The 16,508-nt window shown below is 45.8% G+C and overlaps 1 protein-coding gene and 1 non-coding gene across 5 annotated transcripts; both read left to right on the top strand.

Annotated features, from left to right (window-relative positions):
• Nucleotides 1-197: 197 nt before the first annotated feature.
• LOC138794264 (U11 spliceosomal RNA) lies at nt 198-333 on the top strand. Its single transcript, XR_011363419.1, has one exon. It is a non-coding gene; the product is annotated as a U11 spliceosomal RNA (small nuclear RNA).
• A 2,027-nt stretch (nt 334-2,360) lies between these two features.
• On the top strand, nt 2,361-14,102 carry GMEB1 (glucocorticoid modulatory element binding protein 1). 4 transcript variants are annotated; one of them, XM_069972633.1, is made up of 10 exons: nt 2,361-2,382; nt 3,219-3,372; nt 6,030-6,109; nt 6,400-6,524; nt 9,179-9,282; nt 9,370-9,524; nt 9,632-9,763; nt 10,107-10,244; nt 11,755-11,877; nt 13,296-14,102. In XM_069972633.1, the coding sequence occupies exons 2-10, from the start codon at nt 3,245-3,247 to the stop codon at nt 13,823-13,825; spliced, it is 1,515 nt and encodes a 504-aa protein (XP_069828734.1). In that variant the 5' UTR covers nt 2,361-2,382; nt 3,219-3,244; the 3' UTR covers nt 13,826-14,102. The 4 variants fall into 4 exon arrangements, with proteins under 4 accessions (XP_069828734.1, XP_069828735.1, XP_069828732.1 ...); XM_069972634.1 differs by lacking the exon at nt 2,361-2,382 and adding an exon at nt 2,777-2,837 and having other exon boundaries at nt 9,647-9,763; XM_069972631.1 differs by lacking the exon at nt 2,361-2,382 and adding an exon at nt 2,777-2,837.
• Nucleotides 14,103-16,508: the final 2,406 nt, after the last annotated feature.

Here is a 16,508-nt window from a genome sequence, read left to right as displayed (position 1 = left end):
CTTATGCAAAATACTAGTAGGCTCATCAGAGACTTAGAGAATTAGATTGCATTTAGCTTTATATACACATAACACACCCATATACATACGCTATATACCCAGCATCACACACGTCACTGCCGGGTATAAATGAGTGGTCGCCATAGGCTATAATGGGAGGCCATATACCCTTGCCCCTAGTGCGTGCAGTGACCGGTAAAAAGGGCTTGTGCCATGTATGGCACATCACTGGCTCCTGCACTGGGGACGGTGGTGCGGAATCGATATCAAGAGATTTCGGAAGCATAATTTTTATAACCAGGACTGCCTGTGATCGTTGCTCTGGGCGTCCTCATCACGTGGTTAAAGAAAGATGAGAAAATTGAATTATCTAATCTTTATCAACTGCTCTGTATACAAACAGTTGAAAAAGAACTCTAAAGGTGCCTTCACACCTACCGTATAGTAGGAAAAAATCCGCTGCGGATTCGCAGCAGATTTAACTAAATGAATGAACACAGCATCAAATCCGCATTTACAAATCTGCAGCGGATTTGACAGTGTGTATTTATAATGCTGTGTTCATTCATTTAGTTAAATCCGCTGCGGATGCGCAGCGGATTTTCTGCTGCGATACGGTAGGTGTGAAGGCACCCTAAGGTTACAAACACACTTGCCGGATCTGCAGCGAGTCTCCTTGCTGCGTTTTTGCAGCGAGACTCGCTGCAGATCCTGGCCCTATACTTTCAATAGCAGAGAAACTCGCAGCAGGGATGTACATCCCTGCTGCGATTTTGTCTGCAGCCCGCCCCATTAACCCCCCAGCCGGACATTATACATTACCGGGTCCCCGTTCCTGCTTGCTTCGGGGCTCCCGGTGTCTTCACGGTGTCAATCAGTGCGGCGGGGCAGCGCACTGATTGGCCGGGCGGAACGTGCCGGGAGCCGCCGAAGCAAGCAGGAGCCGGGATCAGGTAATGTATATCCTGCCCGCCCCCCTGCAGCCCCGATCGACCCCAGCCCCCGGCCGCATGATCGCCCCCAGCCGCATGATCGCCCGCAGCCCCCGGCCGCACCATCGCCCCCAGCCCCGCAGCCCCCGGCCGCACGATCGCCCGCAGCCCCCCAGCCTCCGGCCGCACGATCGCCCGCAGCCCCCAGCCCCCGGCCGCATGATTGCCCCCAGCCGCACGATCGCCCGCAGCCCCCGGCCGCACGATCGCCCGCAGCCCCCCAGCCCCCGGCCGCATGATTGCCCCCAGCCGCACGATCGCCCGCAGCCCCCGGCCGTAACGATCGCCCGCAGCCCCCCAGCCCCCGGCCGCACGATCGCCCGCAGCCCCCCAGCCCCCGGCCGCACGATCGCCTGCTGCTCCGCAGCCCCCGGCCGCACGATCGCCTGCAGCTCCGCAGCCCCCGGCCGCATGATCGCCCGCAGCCCCGCAGCCCCCGGCTGCACGATTGCCCGCTGGGGGCGATCGTGCGGCCGGGGGCTGCGATGCTGGGGGCGATCGTGAGGTCGGGGGCTGCGATGCTGGGGGCGATCGTGAGGTCGGGGGCTGCGATGCTGGGGGCGATCGTGAGGTCGGGGGCTGCAGGGCTGGGGGCGATCGTGCGGCCGGGGGCAGCATGTCCAGACTGGAATGAATACACCACTGCCTGCAGGACATACAGCAGCTGATAAGTACTGGAAGGCTTGTTTTTTTTTGTTTTTTTTTTATAGAAGTAAATTACAATCTCTGGCACTTTCAGTCACCGGTTGATTTTAAATAAAATCATTTTTAGTGAACAATCCCCTTTAAAGCGAATGTAGCATCAGTTCAGTAGCGTGCGTAATCGTCCGATCTATTAAAATAAAACAATAGTATTCCAGCGCGGTGAACGGCGTGAACAAAAAGGGCTAAAAAAAAGGCAGGGATTGCTTTTTTTTTTATTATATTTTATGTATAAAAAAAATTAATAAAAAGTGATCAATACGTCTGATCTAGAAAAAAAGGCGAGGAGGAAAAAACGGAAATGCAAAAGTGACCATTGGCCCGGTCCTTAAGGGGTTAAAAACAGGACTAGATAATAATGGCAGCAGGAACCTTCACAACACTTTGCTACAAGGGAGGCCATCCAGTAACACAAAGGTCTATGGGGGAGATTTATCCAACATGGTGTACAGTGAAACTGGCCCAGTTGCCCCTAGCAACCAATCAGATTCCACCTTTTATTCCTCACAGACTCTTTGGAAAATGAAAGGTGGAATCTGATTGGTTGCTAGGGGCAACTGAGCCAGTTTCATTTTACACCACGTTTGATACATCTCCCCCTAAGTGTATGAAGAGAGAGAAGCACCTGCAGAGGCCCTTCACTAGATTCTCCCATGATGCACCTATATCTGGTATAATGCTGTGAGAGGTGAGAATCCTGCCCTACTTCAGAGGACATCACATCCACCACTCCAGCATTGTCCTGTATAGTCTATGTGGTCTTGGAAGATACAGTAAACTCTTAAATCAAGGAGAAATCTTTCATATATGTCAGCTGGAGGGCGGCAGAGGTGACAACTATGCATAGTAGTAGGGGGAAACCATCTAACCCAGGAACGGGGGTCTGGCGCTGTTGCAAAACTACAATTCCCATCATGCCTGGACAGCCAAAGCTTCGCTTTGGCTGTCCAGGCATGATGGGAATTGTAGTTTTGCAACAGAGCCAGGGCTGAGCCCGGACTGCGAGAGGCCAATCACTACTTTCCTTCCGCTCACGTGACGTCAGTTGAATCACATGACCGGAAGTATGGAAAGCGCAGTGTCGGGCAGTGTAAAGGACGCATGCGCAGCTCGCCGAGATCCGGGATCTTTGGGAGTAGAGCGGTGAGCTTCCTCAGGGGAGGAGGAGGGGTTCGGCGGGGATTGTTTTGCTGACAGATGCTTCGCTAGTCCTTGTGCGCTTCTTCTTGGCTGTGCAGTGTGTGGAGGATGTCAGATCAGCTGCAGGTATACAGTATGACAAGGGTAGGGAACCTTGGCTCTTCAGCTGCTGCAAAACTACAACTCCCATCATGCCTGGGCAGCCAAAGCTTTAGCGTTGGCTGTCCAGGCCTGATGGGAGTTGTAGTTTTGCAACAGCTGGAGAGCCAAGGTTCCCTCCCCCTGTGCTATGATGCGGCTTTGGGTTGCTGAGCATGGAGTAGAGGTGCACATGTTGTGGGGGATATGTGTTATGGAGACTATAGTTTCTGTGTTTATTCCCAGGTCACCCGCTAACCCTGATGTGACACATGGCGAACGCTGAGGTGACCGTCCCCATGGGGGATGTGGTGGTGATTCCCAGCGACTGCACCGAAGGAGAAGATCCGGAAGATACCAAGACGCAGGTGATCCTGCAGCTGCAGCCTATTCCCCATGGGTGAGACTATCACGTTACCTGTAATTCAGCTTTGGTGGACTGAGGGGGTCTCTTAGATGGACAGATGCATGCGCACACATCTAACCAGTGCTGATCTAGCAGATTGGTGCTCCTACAAGGCTCTTTTGAGGGTATGTTCACACACAGTTTCATTCCTTTAACCCTCTCCTGCCCCTAGGCAGTAAATTAACGTCGCTGCAGCTTATACTTGATGCTGCAGCGACGTTAATTTACGCTGCAGGATGACACAGGCGCAGAAGCTGCGCCTGTGTCATCCGCGGCGGGTCCTGACTATCAGTGATAGCCGGAGACCCGCCATGCTCCGGTGCTGAGAGTTAACCCTATAGATACTGCGGTCAGCATAACCGCAGCATCTATAGGGCTCCTGACAGAGAATTCTCCCTCTACAGAGGGAGAATTCTCTGTCTGGTGTCCATTAGGGCTCTGCGAAGTGATCGCAGAGCCCCGATGTTAGCCATGGAAACCGAAGCCTGAGGCTGAGGTTTCCTGGCTACAGAGGCCAGCGGGGGGAAGGGAAGGAAGGCAGGGCACACTCTGCCCCCTCCCCTCTCTCCCCTGCCGCTGTCATAAGATTGTGGCAGGGGACAGAGGAGAGGGGGCAGACATGGAGACATCAGCTTATGGGATCATTATGATCCCGTAAGCTGATGTCCAAAAACGACCTGGGCATTGAGGAATCAATTACCCATGGTTGTGGAAGCGTTAAAGAGAACCAATCAGCACAATATGCTGATTTGGTTCCCCCAGCACAGTATAGACCATGGGTAGGGAATCTTGGCTCTCTAGCTTTTCCAAAACTCCAACACCCATCATGCCTGGACAACCAAAGCTTTAGCTTTGGCTGTCCAGGCATGAAGGGAGTTTTAGTTTTGGAACAGCTGGAGGGCCAAGGTTCCCTCCCCCTTGTATAGAGCTTTTGTGCTGCTTATGGCATGTATAGGCTATGGCTGCAGCAGAAGCTTTAGTAAGCAGAAAATAAGTTTTATTCTGCCATGTAAAACAATGAGAAGGGAAGCAACTAGTTTGGGTGGTGAGCCGCCCAGGACTAGTCATGGCAATGTGAGGATGATTGACCACTAACCGGTCTCTCTGCCTATCAATCATGCTCGCAGAGAGTGGTGACTAGTCATGGAACGCTTCCCAGGTGACTAGTTGCCATTCCTGTCTCTCAGGGCGCTTTAAAACTTCTGTTTCTGCTGACTAAAGGAGAAACAGAACATGCCTCGAGCTGCACAATAAATCTATACGGTGCTGGGGGGAACCATATCGGCACAATCGTGCCGATTTGTTCCATTTAATGTGATCAAGGAGAGCTGGCTGCCTTAAATAACTCATTCTGCAGTAAATTGATTCAGTAACGCAATGAAATGATCAATTACTGCTATTAAATCATGCCTTCGTGTTGCATTTTCATTGCATTACTGCATGTCTGAACACGACCTTACATGGTGCAACCAAAACAGCATCTATCCAGGTGCATCAGGGAGTTATGTTACATGTAAGTCATATCATTTTATATTAAAACCCTGCGTGGATCTTAAAGTGAACCTGTCGTTTGGAAAAACTTTGGACATGTCAGACCCGCACAGATCGTGAAAACGAGACAGTAGAGCTGATTCTTTCAATGACACAGAGCTGGAGTCGGACCACACCGCAGTGCGGCCTTCTCCTGATCGGTACGGGTCTGAACACTCGTAACTTTTCAGCAGAACATCCATGTGTTTTGAATAGATAAAGCACAGGAGCTGTCCTTTCCAGACAGCTCTGGTGGCGGCGGCATATCCCCAGGGCCAAAAAGAGGATCTATCAGAGGAGATTCAGGATACCTCCATATAGGGCTGGACAATACGGCCAAAAAACAAAATCAAAGTTTTTTTTATATATAAATTTGGCAAATCTTGATTTTCTAAAATATTTTTTGCCAAATAAACAGAAATTTTTTCTCGCAACGTCAGATACTATTTTATTGCTTCCCAGTTTCACAGTGCTCCCCCTGTGACCGAAGGGGACTGGGGCAGCTGGGGGATGACTGAGAGGGACCGGGGCAGCTGGGGGTTGACTGAGGGGGACTGGGGCAGCTGAGGGGGACTGGGGCAGCTGGGGGATGACTAAGGGGGACTGGGGCAGCTGGGGGGTGACTGAGGGGGACTGGGGCACTTGAGGGGGTGACTGAGGAGGACTGGGGCAGCTGGGGGGTGACTGAGGGGAGGGGGGCTAGGGGTGAGTGCCCGACACTGTACCATGCCGCTTGCTCGACACTGTACCACGCCGCCCGCCCCGCCAGACCCGCACTGCCCCTCTCCGGACTGCCCACCCACCTGCCACTGTACTGCGCCGTCCACCCCGCCTGCAATTATTTTTTTGTGAAAATCGAATTTATGGTTTTCGCAAAAAATCAAATCGATTCTAACATTCTGGGTGAATTAATTTGATTAATCGCCCAGCCCTACCTCCATATACATTAGATGTCTTGCTGAAATTGTCAGGTCTGTCTGAGTATTCTGCAGTGTGTGAGGGCTTGTAAGGCTTATGCACATGATGTACATGGTAAGAACGGCCAGTACAGTGTGTAAATGTCTCTCTCGTTGTTATGGAGAGCTCTAACTAAAACTAAAACTATGTTACTACTCATCCAGATTGTATGAGGAGATGTCTGACACCAATGCGGCTGTTGTATCATTGGAGACTCATACCCTGAAGATGGGAGATACACTGGGTAAGTAAAACAAGACCGCTACACTAGTTCTCACTGGAGAATCGGTTACATTAAGACTAGAGATGAGTCAGATTGTTCGGCATTTGATTACCGGTGGCTGAAGAAGTTGGATGCAATCCTAGGGAGCCCAGGAACATGGCCTATGGCTTATGGCTGTATTCATGTTTTCCAATACTCCTTAGGGCTGCATCCAACTTCTTCAGCCACCGGTAATCAAATGCCGAACAATCTGACCCCAGTGTGCTCCATTTGCGGTCATCTCTAACTGAAACTTTCCCCTTTCTATGTAGATGGCGACACAGTGGAGCTGAGTGATGACATTGACCTTGCGTATCCCATCACTTGTGGAGACAGCAAGGCCGTTTTGCTGTGGAAAAAGTTTGTGTGTCCCGGGATTAATGTCAAGTGTGTCAAGGTGAATTCCTGAAACTAGTGTGAAAATACTATGGAGCAGTTCTGGGAGTGATTTCTGAAAGATGACGATTGTGCACGATTGTAATTTTTCTAATATACATCTATTCTAAATTTGACGCCATAATCGGTGTCAGAGCTCCTGTTTCCCCAAAGGTTATAACTACGACTTATCAGACGAACTGCCCACAGGGTCTCTTATCTACAGCAGGGGGAATTTGGGCTCTGAAACCCACTCCGGCTGAAAATACAATAAAATTCTGAATATATTAGAAAAATGACTGCAGTGCACAATTCACAAAACTGACCCAACATCACGGGAGGGTGATTTTAACCCCTTAAGGATCGGGCCAATTGTCACTTTTACGTTTTTTGTTTTTTCCTCTTCGCCTTTTAAGACCCATAACTCTTTTATTTTTCCATCTACAGGGCATGTGAGGGCTTGTGTTTTTTTTCAGGAACAGGTGTACTTTGTAATGGCATCTGCCATAAAATGAATGCCGGAACCCCAAAAGTATTATTTATGGGGGGAATTTGGGTCAAAAAATGCAATTCTGCAAATTTTGGTGGGGTTCCATATTTACATAATGCACTTTACGGTAAAACTGACATTTTTCTTTATTCTATAGGTGAGTCTGAACACAGCGATATGCATGGTTACTAGGTTTTCTAACATTTAACTATTTTTATTAGCAGTAAAACTTTTTTTGCAAATAGGTGTTTTTGAAATGGCCGCATTGTGACTCTTATAGCGCTTTTATTTTCTAACCTACGGGGCATTATTTTTTGCGCCATGATCTCTATTTTTTTTATTAGTAATGTTTTTTCCTACATCAGACGTATTGATCACTTTTTAATTTTAAAAAAAGCTGTCTCTGCTTTTTTTTTTTACCGTTTTTTGTTCACGTGGTTAACCGTGCGGGAACAATTATGTTTTATTTTGATCAGACAATTATGCATGCTGCGGTATATTATATGTTAATTAACTTTATTTGTATGTGTTTTATGTATAAGATGGGAAGGGGGCTGATTTTCACTTTTATTGTGGGCTATGGGACATTTTTAACATTTTTATTGTATTTACACTTAAGTCCCCTTAGGGGACTTATACATTATGAGGCTATGTTCACACAACGCACCTATTTGTAAAAGTACGGCCGTTGTCGCAATCGGCAACAACGAACGTACTTTTTACGAATAGGTATGTTGCTCAACCTTCTATAGGATCCCAGCCGGACCGTATACACATAGTATACGCTCCGGCTGGGATCCCTTGCGGCGCCGCAAAGAACTGACATGTCAGTTTTCTGCAGCCACTATTCAGTGAATAGTGGCCATAGAAAACCATAACAGTGCACACCATGGAGCGAGCGGCTGTGGCCGCAAGCTTCATAGTGTGCTGTGGAGAATTCTGATGCGAGCACGCACGGATGCGCCCGCATCAGAACTCTGCGGCATGAAAGATCATCAGGCCGGTACTGCAGTACTGGCCGGATGATCTGTTCAGGGACAAGTAGCTGGTCTCTTACGCCGTGTGGACATGGCCTTACATTAGATTTCATACACTGATCACAGCTATGCCATCGCGGTGGCCCGTTATTAAAGGGGTTATCCAGCGCTACAAAAACATGGCCACTTTCCCCCTACTGTTGTCTCCAGTTTGGGTGGGGTTTTGAAACTCAGTTCCATTGAAGTAAATGGAGCTTAATTGCAAACTGCACCTGAACTGGAGGCAACAGTAGGGGGAAAAGTGGCCATGTTTTTGTAGCGCTGGATAACCCCTTTAACGGTAGGGACCTTGCTGCTGATTGCATAGCACAGCCCCCTGGCGGGGCGTACATTTACGCAGATTAATTCCGCAGGAAAGCGTTCATCAAGGATGATTATATGATTGTACCAGTCTGCAGGCGGGGAGCAAATTAAAAAAAAAACAGAATACTACTTTAAGTGAAGCCACACTTTGCCACTTTTTTTTTTTTTTAATGTTCATAACTCCAAATGAGTTGTATAAAACGATGGTTAGGAAAGTATGCGATGGGCCTCTTAACTTTGACTTGATGATATGTAACACCATGCAGACTGTAAAACAAAGGGTGTTTGCATTTTTCAGATGTAACTGGGGGCTTGCTTGGATACAGATAACATTATAGCATCATGTACAGTGTTTTATAAATATATTTTATTAAATTTTTTTCCCCTTTAAATAAACTGGTGTTGGGACGTTATACGGATTTTTAATTTACTTCTAAATCTCCAGTCTTCCAGTACTTATCAGCTGCTTTATGTCCTGCAGGAGGTGGTGCATTCTTGCCACCTTTGTCCAGAGCAGGAAATGTTTTCTATAGTTATTTGCTGCTGCTCTGGACAGTTCCTGACATGGACAGAGGTGGCAGCAGAGAGCACTGTGTCAGACTAGAAAGAATACACCACTTCTTGCAGGACATACAGCAGCTGATAAGTATTGGAAGGATGGAGATTTTTTTTTTTTAATATCAGTAATTAACAAATTTGTATAACTTTCTGACACCGGCTGATCTGAGGAAAAAAGGGAGTCCCCCTTTCTACAAACTGGCATCTTGCCTTAGAAATAAGTCCACTGTTTGCTGGTTTCTTTGATCTCACTTTCTTTCCCTACTTGCACTTTCCTCACGTCTATAGTTTAATGACCAGATGATTAGCCCCAAGCACTTTGTGAATTTGGCTGGAAAATCCACCTTGAAGGATTGGAAGAGGGCCATTCGCCTGGAAGGAGTTATGTTACGGTAAATAGTTTGTGGAAAGTTTTGCTCTGACCCTTTATCTTATACTATGCTATGTACTATGATTAGGATGTTCCCATTCCATTGCAGAAAAATGATGGATTCCGGCCAGATTGATTTCTATCAGCATGACAAGCTGTGCACAAACACATGCCGAAGCACCAAGTTTGACCTCCTGATCAGTAGCGCCCGGGCTCCTGTCCCTGGACAGAGTAATGTTGTGCAGGCTCCGCCTACAGGGGAAGGTATGGATTTACAGGCTCGCAGCATCTTTTTGCCTGTGCCATTGACTCTGACAAAAGTATAATATTGTACATGTGTCCATTTGTAATGCCTGCTGCTTTAATCTAAGGGACTCTTTCTTCAGTGACCGTTTCAGAGGAGACTGTGGAAGATGGTGCTATTGAATGGGGCTCAGGACTTACTGCTACGGTGCAGCTGAATAGAGATGATCGAGGCAAAAAGGATGGAGAAGAGATATCTGGTAAGACAGTGACAAACTGTCCAGCGCAGGAAAGGTTTTCTATGGGGATTTACTACTGACATGGAGAGAGGTGGCAGCAGAGAGCACTGTGTCAGACTGGAAAGAATACACCACTTCCTGCAGGACATATAGCAGCTGATAAGTACTGGAAGACTGGAGATTTTAAAATAGAAGTAAATTAGAAATCTTTTTGAAATTTTAAAAATAGCCAGGCGGAGCTGAAAAAAAAAAAAGATAATGTGATATACAGTGGACGTAGCATGCACCTAAATCAATGGTCCTTCCAATGTGTTCTGAATGGATTGGTATATTATAAATACAGTTTCTAAATCTTCTCTTTTAGAAGAGACTTTGCTGTTCTGGAAAGGGATCTCTGATGTGGGACTGATGGATGAAGTTGTCAGCAAAGTCCAGAACGAAATTGAGGAGATTTTAAGTGGCGTCCAGCAGAGAATCGACCACCACCCATTTCAGATTACAGGTGAGTTGGATCCATCTAGGAGAAACCTCCAAGACTTACTGTGCTAGTGAAGTAACCAGTGTAGTGGTAACCTGATCATTACAAAGTAGAACTAGTTTCCCTTAAAGTGTACCTGTCGTTATAACTTTCACAATCTAAATTAACAGTAGATGTCAAATAAAGCAAGTTTGCATTATACAATCATTTTTTTTGTTATCATGCTGTAAAACAAAGCTGTACTTACCACAAATCCAGGTCCAGTCTCCTGAAGGCTGCTATATAACAGCTATACTCACTGTATCCAGGTCCAGTCTCCTGAAGGCAGCTATATAACAGCTATACTTACTGTATCCAGGTCCAGTCTCCTGATGGCAGCTATATGACAGCTATACTTACTGTATCCAGGTCCAGTCTCCTGAAGGCAGCTATATAACAGCTATACTTACTGTATCCAGGTCCAGTCTCCTGAAGGCAGCTATATAACAGCTATACTTACTGTATCCAGGCCCAGTCTCCTGAAGGCAGCTATATAACAGCTATACTTACTGTATCCAGGTCCAGTCTCCTGAAGGCAGCTATATAACAGCTATACTCACTGTATCCAGGTCCAGTCTCCTGAAGGCAGCTATATAACAGCTATACTTACTGTATCCAGGTCCAGTCTCCTGAAGGCAGCTATATAACAGCTATACTCACTGTATCCAGGTCCAGTCTCCTGAAGGCAGCTATATAACAGCTATACTTACTGTATCCAGGTCCAGTCTCCTGAAGGCAGCTATATAACAGCTATACTTACTGTATCCAGGTCCAGTCTCCTGAAGGCAGCTATATGACAGCTATACTTACTCTATCCAGGTCCAGTCTCCTGAAGGCAGCTATATAACAGCTATACTTACTGTATCCAGGCCCAGTCTCCTGAAGGCGGCTATATAACAGCTATACTTACTGTATCCAGGTCCAGTCTCCTGAAGGCAGCTATATGACAGCTATACTTACTCTATCCAGGTCCAGTCTCCTGAAGGCGGCTATAATGTAAATTGCAAACTTGCTTTATATCACTTCTGCTGATATAGATTTTGAAAGATATAACGACAGGGACACTTTAAAAATAAGCTTCAATTTTATACAAGGATAGAAAAATGGAAAGAAGGTGGGAAAAGATGCAGCCAGTCCTGGGAAACTTCTACCTATTTCTCAGGACTGGATCCAGCTTTTTCCAGCACCCAAGAAGTAGCCGCATGGAGTGGAGCAGACTTCAGAGCCCGCAGCCTAATAAGGAGAATGCAGATAGGAATGAAGCGATTTGCTTTGTTCCTACTGTTATTTTGCTCATCGCTATTGGATACTTTTAAGGGCAAGTAGAAGTGTAATGGTGAGCTATACCAGAGACTGGTTCTTGTATAAAATATCATCTACCCCCTCGCTTGGTTCAACTACCACCAACCTACCAATTATGTAACTATGAATAAAGTACACAGATTTGGGTGTATTATGGCCGCTTTATCATTAGTCTATGATCTTTTTGTACTAGACGCCACTGTACTCAGTAACATTGCTCAGACATTTGGGCTCCTGGATGTTGTGAAAAAAGTTCTAGATCGGAAAAGGAATCAGACAGATCAGAGTGAAGAACAGTATCACTATACACTGGCTGGTAAGAATTCTACTTGACAAACTGTATTATAGTAAAAGCAGTCCTGATCAGTGGGGGTCCCAGTGGTCATATGGATAATTGATTGAAATTCCCCTTTATATAAGACCATCTAAGGGTCCATTTACACAGAAAGATTATCTGCCAAAGATTTGAAGCCAAAGCCAGAAACTGAATATAAACAGAGATCAGGTTGTAAAGAAAAACCTTTGAGATTTCTCCTCTTTTCAAATCCATTCCTAGTTTGTCTGTCAGATAATCTTTCTGTGTAAATGGACCCCAAGGATGTGATACATGTTTCAGTGTCTCCTGCTGTTTGTTTGCTGTAAATATGGTGGTAACACATTAACTTAAAGTGATACTGTCACCCCCTTACTCTGTGTAGTTCTCTGCACCATCCACAAGCTTAGATGCTACACATTCTATATATACCTGTATAAAACTTTCTGCTCTAAAATCACTTCAGTTAATCTGTGGACAGTGTCATCTAGGTGGGGAAATGGGGCCCAACTGCTGTGAAGCCCCGCCTAGGTGACAATTAACCAATGAAATGTAAGGAGAGTAAGGGGAATGACAGTGTCACTTAAAAGGGAAAATGGCAGATACATAGACTCACACAAGTACCATAAAGGTATAGTCTTACTGACTACAAAGGGACAAGGATGTCAAACTCAGGCCCTCCAGCTGTTACAAAACTACAATTCCCATTATGCCTGGACAACTAAAGCTTTGTCTGTTCAGGCATGATGGGAATTGTACTTTTGCAACAGCTGGAGGGCCTAAGTTTGACACCTTTACCTAGAAGAAAGAAAAGAAAAAAAGAAGTGTCATAGAGGCATGTCTAAGGCGGTGAAGTAAATTTAGTGCACTGGCCACGTCTATGACACTTCAGAGTGGTAATAAGAAGAATTTTTTTTTTCTTTTAGTTTAACCCATTTAGGACCAGACACTACTATGCAGCCCTTTTCCTGGTCATGGACATACAGTTGCTTCTGTGGATGGAACGGGCACAGAAGCTGTCATTGGTAGCTGGGCCAGTGAAATCTGTTTGTCCTATGTTCTGTCTGCAATTTCCGGTCCGCACTGACGTGTAAATAGGGGGAGATTTAGCAAATTGGTGTAAAGTAGAATTGTCTTAGTTGCCCCTAGCAACCAATCAGATTCCACCTTTCATTTTTCAAAGTCTCTGTGAGGAAAGAAAAGTGGAATCTGGTTGCTAGGGGCAACTAAGACGATTCTACTTTACACCAGTTTGATAATTCTCCCCCTTAGTGTGTATTAAAATTGTGATGTGGACAGATGCCTATTGTTTTCACAATTGAAACAAAAAACCCGGATCTGGAGTGAGCTAGGAAGTTCATAATGAGAATGAAGTAAAACTGCAAAGAACATGAGAGCCTTTTTACTTTCTTCACTTTCAGATCTTGAAAGGCAGCTCGAAGAACAGAAGAAGCAGGAAGGCGGTTACTCCCCAATTCTTCAGAATGTGGTCCTGATGCCGGTTACCACACCCAAGCCCCCTAAGAGGCCTCGACTACAACGTCCAGCATCTGCTGGTACTCTGGGTACTCACTCATCCCAGCCACAGTATACAGTGCTCTCTCCACTCACATTAGCACCGGTTGGACAACAGTTTTCTTTAGGTGGTTTGCGGTACACCACTGTATTGGGCAAAACTAGTGGAAGTGATGCCCTTACTGTATTGGCAACAGAAATGCAGGATTCAGGGTCATTAAGTGGAGTTATGAGCCCAGTCGAGCTTGTGGCAATGGATTCAGGACTTGGGCAGGATGGTGTTGGTGAAGAGGGCCAGACGATCATTCAGATAGACCCAGCACCGGACCCTGAGAGTGGATCTAAGGTGATGGAACTGGGTGATGGGAAGGTTCTCGGGGTTGGACACCATGATGGAATGCATAATGTGGAAATTGTGGTGTTAGAAGATGAATAACAACTATAGTGCAGGGAAGGATCATAGTTCCGAGAGGTGATCGGAAACAGAATTAATTTATTAGACACCGTTTTTTATTATTATTTTTTTGTTGTTGACTATGGCGTTAGTCCCTTTAGTTATTAGATGAGATGGCGCCTTTCTGTTGAAGGACGAGCCGTTCAGAGACCTATATATAGAACCGCGCTTTTCCTGTACATACTGTGTAAAAACGTCAAATGTTGAAACTTAATTTTTTTATTAAAACAACAAATGTATTACTATATTCTGTAAATAAGTGTCCGTTTATTTTAACAACTAGCATAGCTGATATGATGGCAGTAGCTTTATAGATCTGCTACAGAACAGATTCACGAACCTCCCGGTATCCTAATGATACATTGGTTTAAATATTCCTCATACTGTCCTGACACATAACTGCGGAGCCCACTGGACTGTTGTAGTACAGTAGTCTATGGAAGATGTGCAGATGTTACAGGCTGACTTAGAGACACTGAGGGACATTTATGAAGCGTCCACCCGTGGTGTAGTCCAGGGAGAAGGTGCAGATCCCCCCCCCCCCCTTCTCCCTGGCGTACGCCTCCTGTACGCCCCGCTCGCCTGATGGGCTAGGGGAGCTTGGGAGGGGGGGGGGGGGAATTGGGCGTGATAAGGTGGGAAGGAGGCGCGGCCTCCTCCCGTGCCTTATAGATCATGATTTATGGCGTAAATCATGATCCAGATCTGAAAGCAGGTGTAGATTTAGTACGCCCGGCGCAGGTTTAGGCACCTGGCGGCTGGAGTCACTAACAGGCGTGCGCCTCTTAGTGAATTCTGCCGGGGGGAAAGTGGACGGGCCTAATATAAGACCGGTGTACAACCGACGGTCTTCATAAATCTCCCCCCCACTGAGGTTTAATGTGAATAAATATTAAAGTTATGCCCCTGGTTACTAATAACCCACATGCATCATATGTCCTAGGGGGAGTAATAACCCACATGCATCATATGTCCTAGGGGGAGTAATAACCTGCAGCATCATATGTCCTAGGGGGAGTAATAACCTGCAGCATCATATGTCCTAGGGGGAGTAATAACCTGCAGCATCATATGTCCTAGGGGGAGTAATAACCTGCAGCATCATATGTCCTAGGGGGAGTAATAAACCACATGCATCATAAGTCCCGGGGGGAGTTACTCTGGGAGAGTCGCTGATAGAGAAGAATCTGGGTGTACCTGTAGATGATAGACTACAGAACAGCACACAATGTCAGTCAGCTGCTTCTAAGGCCAGAAGGATATTGTCATATATATAACAGGCCTGGACTCTCGGGACAGGGATATAATATTACCGCTTTTTTAAAGCTTTGGTGTGACCTCATCTGGAGTATGCTGTCAAGTTCGGGCAACTAAACTAATAAGGGGAATAGAGTTATGAATAAAGTTATGAGGAGAGATTAAAGGAATTAAATATGTTTAGTCTCAAGAAGAGACGTTTAAGGGGCGATATGATTAATGTATATAAATGTATAAATGGCCCCTACAAGAAATATAGCCAGTAATAGTCACCTCACCCAGCTAGCAGTCCTGATGTGTGTGCACAGCAAGATTCAGAACCTGGATCACATATGGAAATACGACAAATATCCAGCACCCAATCTTTGAATAAAAGCTTTCAATTTCTTTATTACAAAAAAAATCTTCACAAAAACAGCAATACTGGTATTCCTGTTTTAGTGAAGATTTTTTCTAATAAAGAAATTGAAAGCTTTTATCCGAAGATTGGGTGCTGGATATTTCACATATTTCTACAAGAAATATGGGGAAAAAATCTTCCAGGTAAAACCCCCTCAAAACACAAGGGGGCACTGTCTCCGCCTAGAGAAAAGAGTTCAATCTCCGGAGGCGACAAGCCTTCTTTACCATAAGAACTGTGAATCTGTGGAAAAGTCACCCCAGGATCTGGTCACAGCAAAAACAATGGAGGCTTCACTACAGGAGAGACCAGTTCTTAGACCGAAATAACATAAATGCAGATGTATCGAACCTACCCATCATCCCTCTCCTTTCCCTTCGTTCATCCCTTCCTTGGTTGAACTAAGGGTGCCTTTACACAGAGAGATTTATTTGACAGATTTTTAAAGCCAAAGCCAGGAACAGACTATAAACAAAGAACAGGTCATAAAGGAAATACAGTGGTGCCTTGGATCACGAGCATAATTCGTTCCGGGACGGTGCTTGTAATCCAAATCCACTCTTAAACCAAAGCAGATTTTCCCATAAGAAATCATGTAAATGCAGACAATTGGTTCCACACCCCAAAAATAATGATTTTATATTCTGAATAACATGTAGAACAGATGAAACAAACAATTATAAACAGCTGAATATGTGATATTATAAGTTACTGTACAGTATAGCAATCAGCATGTGGAGTATAATATATAGTAACTGCATAAACCTGATAACACAGCAGCAGTTTGTAGATAGAGGATGGAGCTGCAGATCCCCATAATGCAGTAGCGTAGTACAACAGGCTAGAATAGAGAAGCAGGGCTGCTATCAGAGGTTTGTGTGGTCACATGACAGCAATGGTGAAAGGGGTGGGTTCAGCATGGACCCATTAGGACTGACAGAGACTGCAGGGAGACTGAAGGAATGAGCAGGGCAAATGTGAGCACAATGTAGCAGCACTTTCTGTCCG

The sequence above is a fragment of the Dendropsophus ebraccatus genome, chromosome 5, assembly GCF_027789765.1.
Source record: "Dendropsophus ebraccatus isolate aDenEbr1 chromosome 5, aDenEbr1.pat, whole genome shotgun sequence".
NCBI lineage: Eukaryota > Metazoa > Chordata > Amphibia > Anura > Hylidae > Dendropsophus > Dendropsophus ebraccatus.
This window is presented reverse-complemented; position numbering and strand designations above follow the sequence as displayed.

What these genes read in the sequence shown, in the direction of transcription:
- GMEB1 (XM_069972633.1), top strand. Translation starts at nt 3,245, where the DNA reads ATGGCGAACGCTGAGGTGACCGTCCCCATGGGGGATGTGGTGGTGATT. An exon ending in CTGCAGCCTATTCCCCATGG is followed by an intron (nt 3,373 to 6,029) that starts GTGAGACTATCA and finishes CTACTCATCCAG; the next exon opens with ATTGTATGAGGAGATGTCTG. An exon ending in CTGGAAGGAGTTATGTTACG is followed by an intron (nt 9,283 to 9,369) that starts GTAAATAGTTTG and finishes ATTCCATTGCAG; the next exon opens with AAAAATGATGGATTCCGGCC.